At 37.9% G+C, this 24,512-nt stretch overlaps 1 protein-coding gene across 5 annotated transcripts in view; it reads right to left on the bottom strand.

Annotated features, from left to right (window-relative positions):
* The window catches only part of SYT1 (synaptotagmin 1), a 333,925-nt gene that overhangs the window by 31,046 nt on the left and 278,367 nt on the right, over positions 1–24,512 (bottom strand). For all 5 annotated transcript variants that reach the window (XM_079303847.1, XM_079303846.1, XM_079303850.1 and 2 more), the window contains one exon: positions 18,777–18,894. In XM_079303847.1, coding sequence (XP_079159973.1) covers positions 18,777–18,894 — 118 coding nt within the window. The remainder of the gene's footprint in view (positions 1–18,776; positions 18,895–24,512) is intronic.

Genomic DNA, 24,512 nt, shown 5'->3' with positions numbered 1-24,512 from the left:
CTGTTCTCTTCCATTATTGCTACAACAGCTGTGCTGCTATACGTATTTTCCAAAAAGTCACACATATTGCATGCTTAATCATTTATATAATGAAACATCAGCTTCACAATATTGTTCCTATTACTTCTGTGATGTATTCTCAGGTACCCATGACAGACCAAAACACAATCCTGGCAGTGAAAGGTTCCTTAGATATCTCTAGTATGATTCAGTGACATTTTAGGCAACTGAAAAGTTAGAAAAATATTTTCAAGTCATTTCACTATGGGCATGTTTGGCCAATGCCCCTCAAAACTACTGGATGATTCACAGCTGCCTACCTCTGAGAAGCAGTTCAGTAGAAATTACTGTTGTGTTTCTATAGCAAACAGAAAGGACTGAAACTTATTTCTCCTGGAAAATTCAAACTCAATGTGGACAATTCCAAAAATTCATGACACTACCTAATCTTAAAATGATATAGGTATTTTAAACCTACACTAATGCTAAAGCAAAGGACTCCCTCCCCAAAACAAATGGCTGGCATACCCAGATCAATAGCAACTCCAACACTTCCAGCTCAAACCAGACAATGTCTTTAGTCAGGTCTGTGGCTTCACAGAATAAAAATGACCCAGAAAGCTAAAAGCCATTCTGCAGTTTGGGGAGTGTGTGGATTGAACCCTTCTGTAAACCCACAGCTCAGCATCCTGGACTGCAAGGTCGTCTCTACATGTCCTCTGGGAGAGAAGGGAGGCAAGGAACACCATGCCAGCCTTCTTGTTATTCACTTTCCTCTGGGCTCACAGAGCTCCTCTTACTGCCTGACTACAAACACATTCCCTCTATGACTCTAACGTTCTCTGTCCACAGCATGGGAACGGGCAGGCAGGGGACACCAGCTCTTCAGTTGTGTGGTGAGCATATCTTCTGTTCCATGATGGGAGAAAGATTGGAGAATTTAAGTCCTGGTGTGCTCACATATCAGGTGAATAGTTCCTCATTGCTGCTTCAAATTAGACTTCAAGCTCTTTGGAAGAGCTGTGAACGTGTGAAAGCTGCAATGCAGTTATTTTTCAGTTTTTCAGATATTTTTTGTATTTCACTTTTTAAACTATCTTGTTACATAAAATGAGCTTATCCCCACTTAATACTCAGTATCTTTACTTTCATATCACCCCCAACTTTTACTATTGGGAACTCTTCTCCCAATTTAATTTTGCTGTTTTCTGTAACTGTAACTATTTTATTTAAAGAACCTTCAAATATATCATTAATCCCTAAAGATTTCCCGTATCATTAATTTTACTCAGCTTAAATATTTTGGGTGATTTCAAAGAGTTAACAGCTGACAACTTAGACTGACAAAGATTCTCCTCCACACACTCACATTAGCTGACTCCATGTTGTGCATAACTAATACTACATGTTTAAAAATAAATGGATTTGAGATTAATCTGATCAGTCTATTTATGTAATCCAATCAATCTGTTTGTCCTTAAATATGTTTGTATGTTGTTATTGGCATTTAGGTTCCTCCTAAAGACCAAAATCTAGTGCTGTATTAATGATACCCACAGAGACTTTTCAGGCCCCAATTACCTGTGTGCTGCAGCTGCCACTAAACTGAGTAACAGTCTGTGTTGCAGTACAGAGAATGGAGAAAATGCATTGTTATGTGGATCCCAGTCCTGTGCATTAGCATAGCAGTCGAGAGCATGAAGTGTTTATACTGTGCTAACTTAAAAGAAGCAGCTTCATTCCCATCTAATACACAGCTAATAATTACATTGAAAGGCTGCAAATGAAGCCCTATCTGAAAGCTTTTCAGACCTGCAGAATCCCAAAGAAGGAATGGCCAATGTCAAACAATAAAGCAAAAAGAATTTGATAAAAACCTTAATTAAAAGTGTGTCAGAACAAATACATCTCATTTTATGTCCTGAAGCCCATTAAATTTTAGTATGACAAAGTGCCACTGAGCATGAGCATCAGAGCCTCAGTGCTGACTTCCTCAAAGCCCTCCTTGGAAAACTTTCCTCCTGTAAACCTTCCCTTCTGCATCCTGTCTCTGCAGCTGGCAGGAAAAGTGACATCTTAGAAATTGTACCTCCAAAGCACCCAAACCCCCAGGCAGCCAGTGGCAGTGAACAGACTGGTATTACTGGTTCCAGCCCCTGAAACACAGAACGTGCAGCCAGCACCATTTGATCAGCTGGGGGCTGCTGTGTAGGTTAACAGGAACACAAATTCTGGCCTTTGTTTTTCTGTCTGTTGGGACTCCATGTGCACATGAGTGACCAACCAGGGCTGGCTAACCACTCAAACAGACCCTTGTTCTGCTCCTGTTTGGCAGGAGAGCAACATTAAAGTCAACCAGCAGCAGCCAGGGCAAGTCCAGGCTGCCTTGAGAAGAGTGGACACTATGCTCTCTCCTCCCAAAATTGAAACAAAGTCCCTGCAAAAATATCTGCAAATTTCCCCTACCAATAAAGATCTTATCTCACACTGAGTTCAGACAGGACATGCTTTTTCAGACCTATATTTTGGCCACTGAGGAGGAAGATAAGAGGACGACAGAACCTAACAGCAGAATACATGCTCCAAAAAACTCTAGCTACATTAATCAGAAGATACAAAAAAAAAAGCCCAAATCAACTAAGTTGTCAAAGAAAAGTGTTTTTATTTAGACAGGTTTTATTCAGTTGTTGCTCAAAATTAATAGACTAACACAATGGAAAACCACTGTCATTTCCATACCTGAGTATTTTTTTTGCAAACACAAAGGATATCTTGAAAATTTTTGGTAACAAAATGTTGAATAATTCAGTTCCCTATTATAAAAATCTAACAGAATGGGAATCTACAAATCAGTGGCAAAACCCACAGAGAAGAAATCCAAAAAGTCATTACAGCACTATATAATTACTTGATGATTTTATAACTGTGCGTGTCAGCAGGAGCAAGAAAGAGACTGCTCTTCAGAGACAATTCTATCACAACAAGGCTTACAAAGATATTAATGTAAAAGCTTCTCATTGTCTGAAGATCCTTTGCCATGGCAACTTAAATCAGTTGCTTCGAAGTGATTTTAAAGCTTAACCATCCATCCTAACCCCTGTGTTTCAGAGCTGGTGTTTCAACCACAACTATTACATCTTCCAAACAGGTGTATGCATTATCTCTACAAACACCTGCATGATGAGCAGGTCCATTTACTCTACAGGCAATCATTTTGGGTGTCACATATGGCAGAAATTACTGTATCAGGAATCCTGTATTCAAATCACTCAAACTCTTGCACATGCACTGCAGGAATAGCTGGGGTGCTGTTTTTTGCATTACAATGAAGCTGCTTTTCATCAAACTGTATTTTCATGCTGCTTTGAACTTGCTGACAGCATTGATCCTCTTATCTTCAAGGATATCTGATAAGAATTATCTGATTCAATGGAAATTTGAGACAGTTTCAGCTACAGATGTACCATAATTTTTTTGAAATCTACAGATGCTCTCCCTCTCAGTCAGTGAGACTGAGTATGAGGGATAAGTTGAAAAATTCTGTTTCAAATTTGAACTGGGGAATCATGTACCTCAATTTCTGTGAATATCAAAATTTCAATTGTGAGTTTTTAAACTGTGTTGGCTACTCTTTCTCCAGGCTTGCATGCTGCTAGCAGTGATTGTAAACAACTTAACCTCCCTGAGAAAATACTTGCCTCTATGCATTTGATAAGGAATACTCAGCATTTCCTGTTTGCTCACTATATTCCTGATTCATGCTCAGGTGATGCCACAAAGAAAGAATATTTAGATTTCTGCTACATGGCTTTTATTATTAAGTTTTTCAGGACATGAGTTTGATCAAACTGACTGGAGATCTTAAGCAGAGCCAAGACACAAATAATACACAACAGTCTCAGGAAAGGGAGGGATCTGAGCACAGATGAAAAAAGAAGGCAAAACCAAGTAAATTAAAGACTTACTATTACTGCTACATGAGCACACAAGAAGTCCCTTTTAATTGGACATTGGCTCTGTACAACAGGGGGCAGTCCTGCTCCACACTGGAAATAAGAGTGCAAATAAAGGCAGAAAGAAATGCTCTCCAAGGTCAAACTTAGCACAAGACCTTTACACATGGCCAAAACCCAAGGTACCAGTAAATTTTTGGAAAGTAAACTTTAAGGCTCAAAGTAGCATTCAGAACAACACTGGCCAACTCTGGATACCAAAAAGAGCAAATGTAAAAAGACCTTACGTATGCATGTGAGAGGACATAGCTGTTAAGAGAAATAGTTTCCAGAAAACACTTAAGTGTCCAAAACCACACCACTGCATCTCCCACAGAATACATTCACTCAGTCACCCACCATGTGGAGGTGCCCTCAACTCTCCTAAACACTTAGGGATATGGAAAAGTGCCCACTACATCTGGGATGTAATTTGCTGACTCAGCTTATCCTTAGCACAGAGACAAACCAAGAGGTGGTGACTGAGCTCTGCACAGACAACAGCCTTTGAATGCTTGGCAAAAAAAATGTAGCTGTCCCTGCAAACAGAGAAGGTCATTCTAAAGACTAAGTTTTCACAAGTAGAATGTGCAGCAGGAAAACAGTAAGCCCAGTCCTATTTTTAGTCAATATGAGGTAATTTAATATTCCACCTTCTCTGAGCATTTCTTATTTTACCATGGTATAGTCTTGGCTGGTGACCAGGAAATTAAACCCTTTTCTCAAAAACTACACACAAGGAAATAAAAAAGTGTCTGGAACAGGGCATCTGGCAGGATATGTTTTGACTTTGCAAAGCACTGGATAGGACACTAAGGTGGATGAGGACAGATAAAGGTCTTGATCTATGAGGTTTCATTTCTCTGTGATCATTCAAGCATTTTATGTCAGGAAGTCTGAGTTAAAGCCCACCTACAAAGCATACTCCAAAGTGGGAACTAGAAAGTAAGATTTCTTCAAAGATTCAGAGCAGAAACTGATACTGAATTAGTCCAAGTTCCAGGCCACCCATATCTCCATTGCCTCATGCAACTGCATTTGCAGAGCCATTTGGAATACTAATGTTTAGAGACTCCCTGAGAAATGCTAGAGGTACTTCTTAGACAAAAAGAGTTTTTCTTTTTGTTGTACCTTAGAAACTAAAGTGTACTTACTAGTTTAAACTGTCCTTAAAATATTTTTATCATATGGTTCATTGACATCTCAGAATCAGTATTTGGATGAAAGAGCTCAAGGGAATGAGCAATATGCACATTTTTCTTCTGAGTGCTCCTTTTCAAATTTGGTTATTCAAGTAATTTGACAGAGGGTTAAATTCCCATGCCCTCTCTCATCTTCCTATTAACTGCATATCCAAGAGACTCAGGTAAGCATTAACTTAAGCCCTGAAATACCTATTAAGCCTTGAGTATTAGAAACCATTTTGAGTTTGAGTCTCTAATTCACTGAAAAAAAATAACATTAACAGCTTCTTCTGTGCTGTCAGAACTGTGCAAAATAGTTTAGATATAACTGAGAAACTAACCTTCTGCCTTTCAGTTTATTAAAACTTGGCCCTCAACTGCTGATAATGTGAAAATTTGGTCTTTCTGACTGAACCAGGGAAAGTTGATAAAAGCATGGTTTAAAATCCATTTAAAAGCCTAAGTATGGATGGGTTTTTCAAAAGCACACAGCTAAGCTGAAGTCCTGTCACCCATCAGAGTTCAAATTCATTAATTGTCCTTATTTGAAATTAAGAAAACACAGCAGAAGTTTTTGCTCATTTTTGTAAATCCTGTCTTGTCCTTCTTTGCCTTTAATTGATTAGTATCTTATCTATTCAGCTTCATGGCTACAATCCTAGAACTGAATGTCTGATATCAGCATATGCTGTTGATGTAAAGCATGAAAATATGCAGTTGACCCAACTTTAATGCTTCAGTTTACTGAAGGAGGACTTTGGAGCTGAAAAAGCAAGCTGTATATGGATTTCGTGTGTGCTTTTCTACAATGGTTTGTGGTTTATGTGACATTGTCTAAACTGATGTGACTGTGCCCAGTCTTCAGTGATGCATAGATGACAACTCTCTGCATCTTTTATGAGTCCCAAATTTTTGCCTTCCTGGCAGCTTGCATGCAATTTCTCTCAAATACTTTTCACTGTCATTATTTAGGGATTTTTCTCATCTTTAATCTCTAAAAATCTCTAAAGATTTTTCTCATCTTTATCAAGCAAATATGATTAAGTCATTAAGTGTTATACTGTTTCTTCTATGCCTTATTTCTTCTGATTAGTTTGTGAGACAAACTGCTGCATTTTTTCTCTTTACTATGGCTTGCAGATCACCTAGGAATATGTGCTAATCAAACTAGTTTATTATCCCCATATAAAATTTACACAGAAGTTGTTGACAAGAAATAAAACCACAGACAGCAATAGGTAATGTGTCTTGTTTCCTAGGAGCAAAAAGGTGACATTCATTTATGCACAAGCAGACAAAGCATCCAGTCAACACAGAGCACTCCAGAAATAGCCAAGGTCTTTATTAATTATGTGGCCCTAAAATGCTTAAACAAAATAGCATTTAAACATCCAAAACCTGGGTTCTATCACATTTTACATGATAAAAGAAAAGCTTCACCTACTGGAAATCCATTGGACAATCTGAAAATATGCCTTATTGGAATGTTGTGAAATGGCAGAATCTAACTCCATTAGACTCCTGTGCTACAGCCAGTTTTCAGTTCTTCAGATATGTGTGCAATTTGAGCAACAAGGGAAAATAAACACTCATTGTATGGGGAGAGATAAAACTGGCAGATGGAGAAGCTGGCCTTTGTGCTTCTGAGAATAAATAAAAACCAATAGAGAAAACAAGGGTAAAAATACAAAACTGGGCATGAACGTTTTGCATCTGACCAGAATGCTATCTTTCAATGAAACAACACTAGAATTAATACAGAACACTATTGTACCATATGGATGCTTGGATCCCTGCCAGAAAAACTGCACCACCATCTCTTTACTAAAAAAATTGACTGAAATGAGTTACAGAAAGGCTACCAGTCTTTCAATATGCCAGACACAACCCTGATTAGAAAAACAGACTTCTCAGTCCAGTAAGACCAGCAGCACTCCTGAGTGCTTGTAACTGAGTCTGAGCCAAAGATACTGAAGTATTATTTAATTACCATGTCACACTTCAGAAACCCTGGTCAGTAACATAAAATTTGGTCATTATTAATGAGGAATTGTCATTAATCATATAGAGTTTTTCTCTCTGGTTATAATAAAAATTTGTTAACAGTATTTTGGACAAGAAGTCCAAGCCCCTCAACTTTCCTTATCAAGCTTAGCACAAAACCTTTGCTTTATCTATAGATGGCAGTGGTATCAATTTACTTACTTCAGTCTGTTATCAAATACAACATAAACAGCCATAAACAACACATAGAACATGCACTTATACAATGCATCTCATTTAGTATGCCTGACTGCTATGAGTCAAATGAACAAAAACCTCCCAGCACTCCCATAGGGTCCTTCAATTTTGAAGCCTCTTTCATGGAATTTTAACTCAATTTCAGGAATATAATTGAACTAACAATCTGTTGTCTCAGACAGGATGTTCTCTGCTTGATATTATGCCGGGCTGGACAGATGCCAAGGCAGATTTGAATGCACCTCAAAGTACCAGTGAAAAATGACTGGGCTGTTCTGAAAGCAAGAGGCGTGTGCTGGATGGGTCAGGCACCAACTGTCTGATGCCTGTCTTCCCTTCCATTTAAGCTATCAGGATTCAAGTGCACTGGAATTGTGAACAAAGAGAAAATACAGCAAGCAGAATGTAAACAAGAAAAGCCAAAGTGCTTATCCTGCAAATGCTCTGCATAAAGCAAACCTTGCACAACAACAAAATGCTTGGAGACCACGCTCTTTGCTGAAGAAAGATGCTGGCAGCCAACACAGAACAAAAGCTGGTTTCTAAAAATCAGGGTATAGCTTAAGATATTCAGAGTCGGGAGAGGGAGTAATGGAGTGATTTAGATCATTGGAATGATTGGAGCAGCTATCTAGATGTAAAAAAAAAAAAAAAAAAAAAAAAAAAAAAAGGAGAATTAATTTCCTTTATACAGAGATGAAAAAGAAAACAAAAACCTATCACACAGCAAGAAAATGAGAATAGATTTAAATATGAATCAAAGCTTGTTTGTCACTGGATTTGCAATGAAATAAACCACATTTTTTTCCTTAGTTCCCAAGGAAACACAGTGTAGGTAATAATTTTTTCTTTTTTGAGTGCAATTACCAGCCTGGTAATTACTGACTGCCCCCTTTCCATATCTTTCTAGCATACTGACCAGGATCATAGGCCTCTTGAAGACATTAAATTCCTGTAGGTTTTCTGAAGGCAGGCAGCCAGATGGAATACAGAAAGTCTATTAAGTACTACTAAGTAAGAGGCGAAAGCTCCAAGATGGTCTCACCTCTTATTACACACCAAAAACTATGTGAAAGAGTCACTATGGATGTTTAAACTGTGGAAAAAAGTTTTAATTGTGGCATATATTTTATTAGACTTTTTATTAGATTTATTAGGCATATATTTTATCAGAATACCCAGTCACACTTGAAATTAATGAAAATCATGCCTTATCATTCCATTGCTCAAAAAACTGTATTTGAAATTACCAGAGGACTAATGCTGGCCTTGGGCTTTTGCCAACTCTTAATGTAATAGAACATTCCACCAGTGCAAAACTTCCCTCAAGGCTGAAAAGCAATCAAGTCATATCCTCTGCTACCTCATAGAACCTGAAGATGAGGACCACAATACCAGGCAGCAGTGGGCATTTCATACTATCACAAATGTATTAGTTGCACAAAGGAAAGTGTGTGCTGGTGTATGAGAAGGATGTGCTTGTCTGAGTAATTTAATTTATAAACAAATCAATGTCAATGCTTTGTTGTGGATTTTCTTACACAACTTCATTTTGTTGTGTGAAGAACTAAAACCTTGATCAAAGAAATGCAATCAATCCCCAGATTAGACAAAAGCAACATCTATCTCATACTTGAGTCTATTTCTTGACTAATTCATGTCAAAGAACTCAATTAATGTAGGAAATCACTCACTTGCTGTGCCACAGGGACTACTAGACACAACAACTGAGCAGAGCAGCAGATGAAAAGATTATTCTTATCACATGCAGTTTCCTGACCAGAATCCAGCAACTTCCTGAAGTAGATGCTCCTCCACAGTGGGGCAATACAAATAATCTCCAGGAACATCTGAGCCAGTCCCTGATTTCCACCACCATTCAGGAAGCAGCTTGGCTCAACACCCTTTAGGGTTGCTTAGCCCCAGTGAAACATCTTTGCTCCCACAGCTTTGCAGATGCAGATCCCGAAGACTTCATTTCTAAAGTAGCGTGCACTTCTTTTAAATTAAATATTTTGCCCCTCTATGTTTTTATCCACAAGGGAGCAGCCTGAATTAACTTAGCTTCCAACCAGCTGAAACAATTTGCAGCACAAGACTTGCTGATGCTGTCACATCCTTACATAAGCATTTCTTCACATCCCACATAGTCAGGGCTTCTGAACTTAAAAAACCCATTTTGTTGCAAGCTCTCATAATCGCTACTTTTAGCATCCCTCAGATGTTGATAAGCATGTGATGGTTTGCTGATGGGAAGCAAGTGATACAGCTGAGTACTTCAATTCTGCTTCCTGGGACTTACTGCAGGAATGCATCTCCTCTCAACAGTGCTGGAATGAGAATGGCCCTGGGGCCAGCTGTACTGTAAAGATTTCTGAAGAGGCTCAGAAAAAATTAAAGATGCCTTTTTATCACTAGGACTCAATCAGCACATTATCATATTCACTTCACTGGAAAGGTGGATTCAACCTGCAGACCTGCATATGTAAAGTGTTCTGTGACATCACTGGGAATCTGGAGAAGGAGATCCCATGAACTGAGATTAAACAGAACCCTTTACTTCTCTGACTTGAAGCTGTTCCTACAAAGATGCTGAGCTGCAGAGATTACATTTGGATCCCAAAATACTCATACTTACAGGAGAGGAATTAAAATTTGGATCTGCCTACTATAAGATCATGCATAGCTTTTATTAGATCACGCAGAGATTTATGATGTATATCTCTGTCTTGATTTGATTTTTTGACAAACTCATACATGAGAGATTACATTGTGACCAAGTTAACAAAATCAGGTCTTATAAATTCTGTGTTCTGCTTTCACAAAAGTGTTGAAAACAGAGGAACTTTGCATTGGATGGGATTCTTTATGACATATTTCTTTTTAAGCAGATTTGGTAAGAAATTTCTATATGTTATCCATTCCGCATTGGTCAATTGTGTTTTATAAAATTTAAAGTTTGCCATCAAATAAAGAAAGCTTTGTCTGTCAGTACATATGCTACCTCATCTTTATTTTTGTCTTTCCTTAACTAGAGTTATATACTCTACTATTCAGTAGTTATTTCATTAACATCTGACTTGATGGGATGCAGCAAGAAGCCCCTGCACAGAAATTACTTTGATTTAAATAAAGTAAAAAATGTTGCCATTTATAAATTTGAAGACAGCTCAGTAGAATTGAAAGGCACTCATGTGGGGAATGAGCAATAGCATATTCATCAAGAAGACAGAGAAAATGTAACTTCATAAACATGAGAGGACTAGAATGACTGCACTAATAACCAAAAAATGCCAGGAGTTGTTCCCTCCATATTATCAATTTTAGTATTTTATTATGTTGGTGATTGGTGTGTGAACGGAAAGAAACACAGCCGGCTACATCTTATAAACAAGGCTGGTATAACAGAGGGAAAAAAAACCCCGTTTTGGCTTCAAAACTAATCATATTGTTAAGGGAGTTAAAAAAACCCCAAAATTCTTCAGCTTTGTAAAATAATTGTTTAGCACCTTAGCTGTCTTAAATCAGTATCTAAATCAAGGGGTTACTTGTGTAGATCCCTCACATACCAGTTTTATCTTCTCCTTCAACACATCTGCAAATTTCACAGAAGTGACACATGTTAATCATGCTAAAGGTGAGGCTCATGAAGAGGGGACTGTGTAGACTTCCACAGACAATAAACAAATGGACAAAAACCATAGCCAGTAATAAAACCCAGGTAATTTTCACTTCCACTCACATAATTCCTTCTTTACTGGGGAAAAGTGGCATTTCTGGGCTTAGCTTTTTCACCTTGTTGGCAGTTAATCAAACCAGCCCCTGCACCCCATGACTGCCTCAAACAGCACAAAGTGACTAAACCAGCATTGGCCTGTGCTGGAAGGGAAAAGACAGGGCTCAAATGTTGGTGTTCCTATCTCACTGGTAGCATCAGGGAAGTGAGAGTGAGGAATAAAATACTCCAAAAGAGAGCCCATTGAGATTCTTATCACTCTACTCAGAGAGACAAAAGGCACAATGAGAAAAACAATACTGGCATCCCAATCGCAGCAACAAAATTGTATCTCTCTTCTCCTACCTAACAAAGGGTAATGGGACCTTTTTGGGGAACTGCATCAATAGAAGAGAGGGCAGGACTTGACTTTCACCTCTAGTTAGAAAGGTTTTGGAATATAAACTTTGGAATTGCCAAGGGGGGAAATTCCTTTTCATTTTGCCAAATAGCATCTTGCAGCTGCAATTGGAGAGCTTCACTAGCCAAATGTGCAAGCAGATTTGAACAGCTATGACCTGTAAAGGATTTATGCAAAGTAATGATACCATCCAAGAACTACAAACACCTGTTTTCTTATCTCTCTTCTTACACTGAAGCACATGCTTTCTCTGTTGTCACAGATGTTTTAGCAGTGTACTAGAGGATTTGTGCAGTTCCTTTCTTAGCCTACAACCCCTGCTCCTTCCAGGAGTAATCCAGGATCAAAGGTCTAATTTGTGAAATGTTTCTTTCCACTGGCATTGGCACATAAAGGAATTACACACTGGAAACAGAGGCAGGAGTGCTGTAACAAGCAACCACAAACTAATAATTTTTCTCCCCACATGGGATTAAACAAACAAAATATGCATGTGGGATTTAAAGTAACGTAAAAACTTAAAAACTATTTCTAGTTCTTCAGTGCCACAAGCTTCATCAAATCTCAATTGCATCAATAGTGCTAACAAAACGCTCATCATGCTGTCTTAAAAACCTGTATGACTTTACACTGTTGTGAAAAGGAAATAGCTTCATTTATGTTTTCCTTACCTTCTCTGCACATTTAGGCACTTATGTAAAATGTATTTGTAAAGATGAAAAAGATATTTTCTATTTTAGTTACTTATTTTTTTCTTAAAATCCATTAAAAAAAAAGATATAGGTTTCAATTTTCAGAAAGCAAAAAAGAAATTAAATTTACTTGTAAGAGAATTGACTTATTCCCCTGAGAATTCTAGAATGTATCTACAGTATTTCTACATCCATTTTACAGATGCTCACATTGCTATGAAATTCCTGAGGAACTTGAAAACCTAAAGCATTAATTACTTATATGAAAATGAGACGATTAACACACACATCTTGATACTTGCTTTGGGACTGCACAACCAAATAAAAATCTTACTGCAATTTAGTAAGGAAGAAACACGCATACAAACACAAAATGCATGTCTGAGATATGCCTATTCAAATAAACTAAGTCTTCATACTCTTTGTTTTAGGGAAGAAAAGTAGGATGAATCAATAGAAATGCCAGAAAATGATGGCTATTGACTGGCAGGGTCCAGCCAGCTGGGTGCTGACCACCTGTACCTTTGGTCAGTGTCTACATGAAATAATCTTTCCTTTCTCAAATCAAGAAGCTATTCATACAGCTATTGAGCCAAGGCACTTTTTCAGCACAGTGATTGCCCTAAGGTTTCTCACAGCAGTGCCCCCTGGTTTAGTACAACTTCTCTAACAATCAGAAAGCATGGTCTTGTTTTCCTCATTTTAAGCACAGGAAAAAGAAAAGAGCAGAACAATTTGATTCTGCTTCTTTGTGTGAATCAACAAATTTGACTGTTCATATAATACCATATATTGTTGTGTGCAATAGCTGCAGCATATGATGCAGTGGAAATTGTGGACTCACTACAAAATGGACAATTACCTGACAATTTCCTCTTAAGATTTTCCAAAATACCCTGAAATATGAGTCTGTGTATCCTGTAACATAGCTTCTATGATGAATACATAGTACCTTAGAACATGCATTGATTTTAGCACTTCCTTCTTCAGCTTTTAAATGGAGGAAGAAGATGGCTTGATGCCAAAGGCTTGAGTTGGGATTGGAAGAAATAACTCGCTAATGCTTAATTAACTATTGAGGAAGAATGACTTCAAGGAACCATCACCTACTTCCCACTGTTATGGAAGATGTCACCAACAGGAATGTTCTTTCAGGCAGAAGAGAAAGGTTTTAATGTGATGGACATTTGCTGACTGACACCAAGTAGAGATCTTAAAATGTTTGTTGGTACTGATCTCTGCTGGACTCCTTAGGATTAGGTTAGTAGAAAATACAGCTGTGGTGGTGGTAGTTTGTTGTTTATTTTTACTTTAATCTTTTAATAAGGCTGTTTTCTCTTCCCTTAATACTTGCTGAGTTATGCTTTCAATAGGGCTTATACCAAGACCATGACATTAATGGTAATTTTCCCATAATATTGCACTCATGTTAGCCAGCTTTTAAGGCTTCTTATATTTTCATAAAGTTATTAAAGTGAATACTCTGACTGCAAAATGAGCATTCACATGGTCTTCAAAGAGCTGGTCTCTAAATAATTTTTAATTTCTCAAATCTTTTCTAAGACATTGAACCAAGCCTTTTGAATTTGAATACAATCTTTCGAAATGTAGAAAACTAGCTGTATCCCTGCCATAGAACCATTTGGTCCCCAGAGATGGTTCAGAGTGTTTACTTGGCAGATAAAAAGGGGTGCTGTGTATTTTCTATTTATAACTCATAAATACTGAGATTAGCTTCCACACATAATGGGCATGATTATGGGTTGCTTTCTTTTCACAGCTATATCTGCAGCTTTCTGCAGAAGGAAGAGCACATGGATCCAACGACAATCCTATTCTCCTTGCAGTTCTTTCTAAGCATTAATTTGCACTAAATAGTACAATTTAGGGTCTGCTACAGTATCTGTTACTTGGCAACAGTTCCTAAGGCAATATCTGAGCCCATGCCAGCTAGGGCATCTACTCCTCATTGAAACTGGGGAGTGGTGAGAGGCAGCAGTGCTGAGGACATAAGGGGAGGGTGTGTTGCTTCCTTCTAGAGTACATTCCTGGTAAATATATTCACTAAAAGCTAAGCACACTAAAATAATCCAAAGAGAACAAAAGCACATTAGCTTTCAAAGATTTTTAGAAGGAACAAACCATACTGAAATTAATCCTGAAAAGATGGCAAGATGTGTTAAGGCTTACACTTGCTATTAGCTACTAAAGGGTAGTGACTTCTTAATACAAGCCAGTATTTCACTGTAATATACAGAGCCACTGGCGTTCTTAAAAAACCCAAATCAAAATCAAAATAAGGCACTTAAGCTGAAGGGCCTGAGTGGCCAAACACCATATAACAACAGTCTGTTGAAGAGCCAGCCCCAGCCACTCCTGAAGGTTCAGTGGGGAAATGCTTTTCCCACTAAAGGGATTCAGGTAATTTATTTTAACGATTGGCTTAGTCAAAGCAGGGAAAACTGATGGAAGTTTAAATTAAAGTTTCTATTTTATGTTAGGAACAAAGCTGAATACAAATAGAAGATATGGCTAAATATAAGGAAATCTATAGAACTGCTTGGACACATGTGTGTATATATTTCAAATTTTTCTATTTAGTAAAAAGAAGCTTTTTACTAAAAAGCTTGCCCACAGACAACACTTAGCTACTACTCAAGTGCACTAAGGGTTACACAATCAAATTCACTTAAAAAATTAAGCTAAAATTACAACTACAAATATGATTAAAACTAATTTAGAATAAAGTTTCATACTTATTTAAATCTGTATCTGAAATCTGTATTACTTTGATTTAAATGAATATCTCATAGAGGAGCTGCAGATAATTCCTGTCTTTTTCTGGAGCAGAAGGGATCATAAACCTAATGAAGTACCATAACTATCAGAAAATCATTGTGAACTGAATGGCATTGGTGAGCTGCATTGTGCCCGTATCAAGGAATTAGATGGACTATGTCTCTAAGGACTGTTTGGAGAGATTAAACCATAAACTGGTTTTCAAATCTTCTAATTCTGCAAATCATCTAAATGAAATTAAAACAAAACCAAACCAACAGAGTAACTTGGAAGTCTAAGTTCCCTGTAAGTCCTAAGCTTCAAAATCGCCCAGACATTTTAGGTGAAGTATGTTAATAATGCCACCCAAGACCACCAAGTTCAGATAAACAAAAATAATTGCTTTGTATCCTTAATTCCTACACATCACCTTCCAGATGTCAGATTCATTAGCAATGCATTTGAATATAATTTAAATAATTACAATGCCATTTTAGAATATGCATAATTGCTTGCCAGAGGCCCTTGCTCGCCAGAAGTAAAAATTTCCACTTGTTGCAGTGACTTGATGAGCTCAGGCTAAACAGTTTCAGTGTTTGAGCCAAGGCTTGCTCTGGTCACAGCCTGACATTGATATTAAGTTTAAGACCTGGGAGTTTATTGCTCAGATGGGTGATATGGTTTTGTTACAGTAAGTCTAATGAATTTTATGATTAATTTGTGGTATTTTCTTGTCTGTTTCCAAAGTAATTTATGCTTGGCTTTTGACTGCTAATGAAATGTATGAAAAATGCTGGTGATAAATGCTTTTATATGTATATATATTTTTTTAACAGCTGTAGTAACCATTAAGTATGATATAGATGCTGACTAGGAGGATTAAGGTTTACCAGCTGAGACCCTGTATAAATGCTAGGAGAGGTAGTGCTCTCAATACACTTCAATTTCTCTTGCTTTGGGTACTTTTGTAACAGGGCTCTCTCTATCCACATAACATCAATGTACATATTAAAAGAAAATCAACCATGTATTTAAGCCCAATTCACCGCAGTTATGGATTTAATGAATTTATATAGAGTAGTAGAAGTTCAGATGACTACTGAGCCACAGTGACTGGTTTTTTGTACTGGAACTAAAGATACCACAAATGCTGAAACCTCCCACATTGCTGAGGTGCAAAGGTATAGCAGATATTTACCAGCAGCAGCAATATTCGAGATGTGGAGAGAAACAGCCAGAAGGAACTCACAAAACTGCCCACCACTGTGCTGTGAATGCTTGTCAGTGCTCCCTCTGCAGGAGCCTCTGCTCCTTCTCTCTGTGAGGCAGGTAAACTTCACAGAGACATACAGGATGGGTGCAAGAGAAAAGCAGAACCCTGTCTAAACACTCTGCTTTTCCAGCATCTTCTCAAAACCAGGAAAGAATAATTAGAAGATATATCCCAAACTCAAAACAACAAAAATTATTTCTGCCTATTTTTGACAAGCTGCTAAGATTTGTTTCCCCCATTTGTGTCAACAACAGCATTTGCACCTCTTGTTAATGGTGCTGTTGAACATATAGGTAACATTCAGCTCCAGTTCCCATTTGACCGTTAACCTTTTCCCATCTCCACTGTCATGCAAAATTTTCAGTTTTACAAGAAGAAAAGCCATTTTAGTATCTAGAGAAAGTAACAAAAATAGGGGGAAATATTTGCTAATCAAGACAAAATCCTCTCACCTTCATTAGCACTTAGAGAGTAGGTATTATTTAGTGTGAATAATGACAACAGAATCTCAGCTTGATTTCCAAAGTTGCTCCTGCATAATTTATTCAAAAGATAAATTCCCTGGTGAAAGATACTGGATCTACTTTAAACCAACATCATTTCATCTATAATTACTGCCTCAGGAATACCATACTAACTGCCACTTATCACTGTCAGTGACTTCTGAATTTCTGCTACAACTATGGTATCCCATTGGGTTTGTTTGTCTTCAAGAGAACATGATGTTTCAGGTTTGGCATGGCCCTAAAAAAAGGAGAACAAAACCCTTCTTTCCCTAGAAATTTAGATGTCCTTTATGTGCCTCAGAACACAGAGAAGATTAAGCCCATTCATTTCCTCACAGTTACTTCCAACAAATATACAATATTTTCCATCTGATGTTTGTTGAAGCTCTTCAGTTCATTAGTGCTTCCCCTGCTCCTCTCTTTCAATTATAAGCTGAGTACCCATTATCCAGCACATTTCTCACAAAGTTCGGAAAGGAATATAGATGCTTTGGCTGTCAGAGCTAATCCTCAGTCAAAAATCCCTTCATTTTATCATTAAGAGAATCTAATCTTTCCTTAGGAAATCATTAGGAGTAAATGTACTTATGAACATTAATTTGCAATTTGTTCATTATGAACATTAGTGTGTCTTAATCTAGTGTCCATTGTGGACAAGAAAAGGCTAGACTTTATTCAGCAGTGATGACAACAACACTTGTATGTCCTTCACTTTATGTCTATTGCTGTGCAGTGGATGCCTTTAGATGCAAAGCAAATAACTGGTTATTGATAGAAAACTTTGTTTCCCCTCACCATGAGAAGGTTCTCCAGTTATTATTCATTGAGAGTGGCAAATAAAACCTTCACGGCTGCTTTTAGAAAGTTCCCATTTTGGTTTATTTTGCATATAGCTGTTACATTGTGCTAAGATTGTAAAAAAATAAGAGCAAACCACGTTTTTTTCTTGTCACTTGGTAAATCAAAATGAGCAATTACATAATCTATGTGTTAGTGGCAGCTGTAGAAGTTTTCAGTCTTAAAACTGTACTGGAAATAGACTCATTCTCAATGGTGGGCAGCAACTGTTTCTTCTAAACAGAAGGCATACAAACCAAAATTCTCCCAGAAAGACCTCACCTTATAAAGCATCTTGTTATTTAATTTAATCTCAACTAATTGGCAATTTAGACAGTAATTTGTGTCCAAATTCCAGATGCAGCAGAGAACAGAAACCTACAGGGAGCTGCACCAGGTCGCTGGGACACAGCCCAGGTGCCACATGTGTTGACTGCAGCATCCCTCAAAGGTGGCACACACCCTGTCACACAGCCTGTCACACTCAGTGTGCACAGCCTTGTCCCATGGAAAGGCTGCCAGGGCTACTGGCAGGTGCTGAGCACGTTGGATGTGTCAACCTCACTGCCTACCACACGTGCAACACTACCATTTTGATTTCTGGAGTGCATGCGAATGCAGGGCACCTCTAACTCTGCACGTGTAAGCAATCTCACCTGAGCCCTGCAAATGCAGAAACAATCTTCCCAGCACCTCAAACAGCAGTCAGCATGGCAACCTGTGGCGAGTTCCTCTATTACCTATTATCTGCAATATTGCAGTGAAATGCTCACATTTTGTGACATTAAACAGACAATAGGAATCGTAGTCAGATTTTTTTTTTTTCTTGCCTGAATAGTCTATTTATCTCTAGGCAACAGGAAAGAAGGAAAGTACAGAAAGCTTGCACTGTCATCTGATTGTGTAACACTTCAGACCTTGTCTTGGAGTGGAATGCAATGTCGTGTGATTTTTTTAAAGCAAGAATTAGTTCTGATATATACTCAGTCATGTCCTTTCAAGAAAGCACAAACCACATCTTTCAGACAAGGAGCAAGAGCCCTTACCTTCTCAGCCAAGAGACCTCCAACAGAAAACTAGCTGATTTTCTGCCTTTACAAGCCTGCAAAATCTTGAAGCAGATTTTCACACACGTACCTGATAGTCCACCAACATCCATCTTCTTCAGGTTCTTCGCCTCCAGAATGACAACAGTCAGTTTGCCAGCAGTAGGCACATAACGAAGGGAGAAGCAGATATCACCCAGCTTTTCTTGCTGTGAAAGCAAACAAGACATGATGTTTTACTTTAATGATGTTTTTTTTATCTTTCAAAAAATACAATTTTGAAAGCCTAGCAAAAAATTAGCAGGATTGTATCTACAATTTGTACTGCTAAAGAAAGCATTCAAATGAACAGTATTGAGAAAACGACCACAAATTTTCCAGATTAAATCCTTGATAACCTCATGTCTGTTGCAGCAATTCTTCTGTATAGAACCAAATGACAAGATATGCACTGGCTGGAAAGTAAGTGATAATCCTCATGATTTCACCCCTGACAGCAGGGGTTCCACAAATACTATTTGCTGGAACTAAGTCAGGTCTTTTTTGTTTTCTCCAGGCTGCATTTCAGTGGATATCTGTTAAGAAACATGCACACACAGCTACTAGGCAGTTTCCTGCGAAACAGTAATATGGATATTTCTCAACATAACTTATCACAAAAGCAAAAAGTATAAAAAGCCCACAAAGTACAAAATACTCAGTATAAAAAAAGACTTGCCTTCTATCTGTCAGAAGAAAAAAAAAAAAAAAAAGCAGAGAACATGAAACAGTATATCCCTCCTCACATAAGGAATAGCTGGAAGGATTTGGTTTTGCCTTCCAGCCCATCATCTGAGACCCTGCCAAATGCAGACGTTTGCTATTCATCAGTTAATATTTTCCTAACAATCCTGGCAAAGAGGGAAAAGCTGAATGATGCTTAGAATTGCATGAACTTTGTTTTAAAAGGATGTATAAGAGATAGGAACTTGCAGATGAGGGAGGGAGGATACTGCTTAGAAATGATGAGTTGGATGATCCAAGCTTCTTTTCTCCTTTCCTTCAAGGCCCACAGTATCTCTAGGGGGCTAACAAGAGTGCTCTTGAGACAAGAAGGATGAGCTTACAGCAAGCAGACCAATAAAGTATTTCAGACAGCCATGCTTCTCTTTCAAAGGCATTAGTTCTCATGGCATATGTCTATTTATTTATTCTGACAGGAGAGTATAAAGTACATTTCTATGATAGTATCTCTCTGCTTCCAGTGTTTTCTTAGACATAACTGGGAGCAACTTGTTCACATGCTCATGGATGTAGTGGATATTTCAACACAACAGACAGTCCATGTGCAAAGGACTTTACCTGTAAAGTGACAGATTCTAAACAGATTATTTCAAGTTGGGGCTGAAATGCAGGGAGAGTAATAGATAGTTCTCTGCCAGACAGCATCTCAGCTATCACCAATGGTCAGGAAACATACAGAACAAGCATACTTACATAAAGTTAAGAAAATGCTCAGACAGAACAAACAAAATAGCTTGTGATGTTAAATGTGTGTACTGTATAAAAATGCTGCATGAATGCACTTGTGCCAGTATCTTGAAAAATCATGGTGTCCTTGTCACCTCAAAAGGATATGGTAGAACTGGGATAGATTCCAAGAAAAGCAGCAGGAGTAAGCAAGGATATGACACAGTTTCTGCAGAAGGATCATGTAAGCAGATTAGGACTCTTGAGGTTGCAAAGTGAGTAGTTGGGGAAGTGACCTCTATCTGATCCAGAAGGGCCAGAAAGATGTTATTATCTTGTCCAAAAGGACTGACACAAATATAAAGCAAATTACTCATATCGAGAAAAATTATCGTAGATGTCTTTCAGAATATGGACTGCACTGTCACGAAAGAATTTAATATTTCTCCCTGACTGCATATACTGTCCTACATCCCAGCACAGATTCAGATAATGAAAATCTCACAAATTTCAGCCATGCAATCTGCGTAGCTCGTGCCTGGCTTTTGCTGAGCTTCAAAAGGCACAGTGACAGCAAAACATGCTCCTGTTCACCTGACACCTGGTTTTTCAAGTCCATATTGGATAGGGTAACAGTGAAGTTGATCTATCACTTGCAGGTTGTTCAGAACAAAATAAATCAATTGCTTATTGATCTGTGTTATCATGATTACAGGTCACCCAGCCACCCAGTGTTCTCCACAGTCAGTGCTCCATTACATTGTAGAGCTGTCTTAAATTTGCCTGTGGATTCATGGGGCTCTGAGAAGACTGAAACAAGGTATATATGAAAGCATATTTTAGTACTTCCATCTTAGATATCTTTGTACCTATGAATTACCCAATACTAAGGCGTTCTGCCTTGCCTCCAGATTCATTAGGTAGATCTTTAGTTGTAACAGCATAGGAACTTTTGTCCCCTTTTAAATTAATACAATGCTTCTAATTGTTCCTTTCAGTGGATATTTGTAAGGGGTTTTTTAGCTTTTATTTCAATTTTTGATTGTTTAAAAAATTTGTTTGGTGGCTTTTTTTTTTTGTAATCTTGTGTGGAGACAAGAGTGTTTAGAAAGCATAAAACAGTGTTAGGATTGTCGGTTCCAATCTGAGTGCGTCAGCAGTAGCTGAAGGAAGTACTTTACACTGAACAGCTATTGCCAGGGAGACCATCGCTTCTCACCAGCATTCCCCCACTTGTAATTATGTTATGCTTCTGTGCAAATACTGCAATTGTCTCTACAGAAGAGTAATTTTAAGAGAGCTTTTAATGCTTTTTTAGCGTCTTTTAAATGTAATTTTAGCTGCAGGAAACACAAAGGAAGGCAGCATCATGCAAACAGCCAGTTTTCCATAGATCACCAGGAAGCCATGGGAAATGGCAGCAGGTGATACACTAATTCCAGTGAATAACCTGAAGAAAAAACATAGGCACCTCATTAAATGCCTCCAGAATCAAGTTTAGTACTTGTTGATATGAAAATCTATATCAACTGCATTTCTACAAAACTTCTTGTACTTGTGCCCTTTTCTATTTGCATGACTGTCACGCTTTTTTTTTATTAATTCAAAAAGTATTTGTCAGGCAAAACACTGGAAGTGGCAGCACTGCAATGAAGCAAAAAAACCCAATCACTAGAGGTGTGGTTTGCAGGAGATAATTACAAACCCCTGCAGGGCTACATGGTACAGATGAGTGCTGCTGGTATGGTGATTATCCCATGGAGATGCCTTATTGTTATTATTAATTTCTTTCAGCCCAGTGTATAAATAATTTATGTTAGTAAATTACTTTGATCTCTGATGGAAACTAAGTTAGTGTTAGAAACTTCCAGCTGAGAGGTTCATAGTCATTAACCTATTCATGTAGAATGCTTATACACCAATCAGAAGATTCTCTCCATCTAAGCAACTTCATAACTTCATTACTTTTAAAGAGGATGCAACGGAGCACAACATAAATGACAGAGACAGTGCTGCTAACACTTCTTCAACTTAGGAAAGGCTATTTGAAGTCCTTTTGAGAACCTGGACCTCTTAAAGACAACTCCTAAGTGCCTCCTGCCTGTTCTGTGCTGCTTCTTTAGTAATCATGTTTGCCTTCACAGTACACTCTTCTAATGAGCGACAGAGAAAAATGCTTTTTATGCAGATTGCTCTCATTTGTATTGCAGAATCTCTAACAGACATATCTATCTCATTAATATAAACATTCTCTACTTTTTTTGTGGAAGATATTATGAGATAGTTGATGCTTGCAGTTCTCTTAGTAAAACAACACCAAAATAGCAAGCCACAGCACCATATGCTTTTCCCTAATTGAATGCAAGACTCAAAAACAATCAGTATAGGAAGAATATAAACACACTGAGGTGGGTTTCCAACTTTGGTACCTGGTTTTGATTGTGAATATTTGCATAAGCCTGAGAGAAACACAACATGATGTGATTTATGGGCACAGACCCCAAATAATACCATCTTACCCTAATCAATATTAACAATGAAAGCTTGTAACATCCACTGTATAGTTTTCACAGCAACCAAAATGTTTTAAAACCCCGTGGAGAAAACAGGGACAGCATAAATGTGGGTTATGAGCTAAATTAGTGTTTTTCTAATTCAAGAAACCCAGGTAAACTGCACTGACAGAATCTCTAATCACAGTACCCACACTGATGAAATTCAGTTCATCAATTTTAAGGCTACCAAGTGCTGCCTGAACATGGAGATCTCAAGTCCAACAAATTCCTTTTCTTGGCATGAAAAGCCTGAATACACTAAGCCTCAAAAAGTACCACAATAATACTAGTGACAGAACCACATGAATGAAGAAACTGATGACATAGACTGCTCCCAACTTTGATTAAGCCACAGCAGCAAGTGGGCAGAATTAGAAACCTATTTACATAGCTGGGATCTAGAATGAGGAAAGCATTGCTCCTCCATACCTACAGAGCAAACAGGGATCACACTGGGGAAGGGTAATACTGGTTTGTTGAGCACCCCCTTTTTTTTTTTTTCTTTAAACAAGAAATTTCATTGCTACCACAGCTGTCTGACATTACTAGTTCCAAAGGCACTGAATTTTTGATAAATACACGGTAAAAGAACAAAGCAGAAAATTGCAAATCTGCAATAGGTATAATCAGGAAAGAATCTTTTTCTCTTGTATTTGCAAATAAGGACCCAGATGACCTCATAATATGAAGATGATTCTGCTACAATTAGGCAAAGGAGTGGGAAGTGAGCAAGAAGCTCCTAGAACTCAGGCTAGAAATAGATGGTGCAGCAGGGCAAGATAAGAAAAGCTGGAACTAACATGTAAGCCCTTATGGCACTTTGGAGACTATCACATGAATATGTATGCACACCAAGTACCACTGTACCCCAAAAATCTGTGCACTAGTTTTGGGATAAAACACCAAGAGCAGATAGGAGAGGCAGAACTCTCTCAAACCTTTCAGGCAAAAGCCTTATTATAAAAGTACCTGTTTCAGACTTGCAAAATGTTATCTATGCATCCAGTCAATATAAACCTAAGGGCTTTAACAACTATACCATTAATCTGACAAGCAGAGTAATACTTTTGTTGTCTGAAAGAATTTCATGCCCATGAACACAGCAGCCAAGCTGGAAGTAAATAGGTGCTAAAAGCATCTGGAGAGAAGACAGAACCATCTTCATGACTGTACCTACTGCAACTTTAAAGAAAGTATTTTAAAACAATAAAATATGAACAGAAAAGTGCCCTACTGCACGATTCCTCACTCTGTGATCAGTCTGTGTTTTGGCTTACAAAATAGAAGTACAGAATGTCTGATCAAAAGTCTCTCCTGTTTGCTTTTACCAACTTTTTCTTCCAGAAGAGTCTTCACAGGTTACACTCCTCAAAAGTGCATACTCAGCCACAAAAGGAAGCCTTGATAATGTAAGTGCAGTTACAAGACATCTAACAAGTAAATCAAGCAGCAAAGTAAAATAGGTTATAGCATTAGACCTTGGAAGAAACACAATTCTCAAGGCAAAGATGCAGAGGGGTCACTTTGGACCCTGTAGAAAAGGGACTGGCAGTGACAACAGGCTAAAGAAGAGATGGAAAAGAGACTGATATTAGGCAAAGAGAAAACAAATAGAAGTAAAGGTCCATGCAGCAAGATTTAAAAGAGAGAAGTTCTAGGGCAGACAGGGAATATTCTTTCAAATTAATTGAATGCATTAAAGGTGTTGAGAGTTGGTATCTTTAGGAATACAATCATACAAGTGAGAAAGAGCCAAAAAAAAGTTTAATTGCATATTCCTTTTGATTGCCTTTCCTACTACAGTCCTACACTGACTCTTTGTG

The sequence above is a fragment of the Erithacus rubecula genome, assembly GCF_903797595.1.
Source record: "Erithacus rubecula genome assembly, chromosome: 4".
Classification (NCBI taxonomy): Eukaryota; Metazoa; Chordata; class Aves; order Passeriformes; family Muscicapidae; genus Erithacus; species Erithacus rubecula.
Note: the sequence above shows the minus strand (reverse complement) of the source record. Positions and strands in the feature narration are given on the sequence as shown.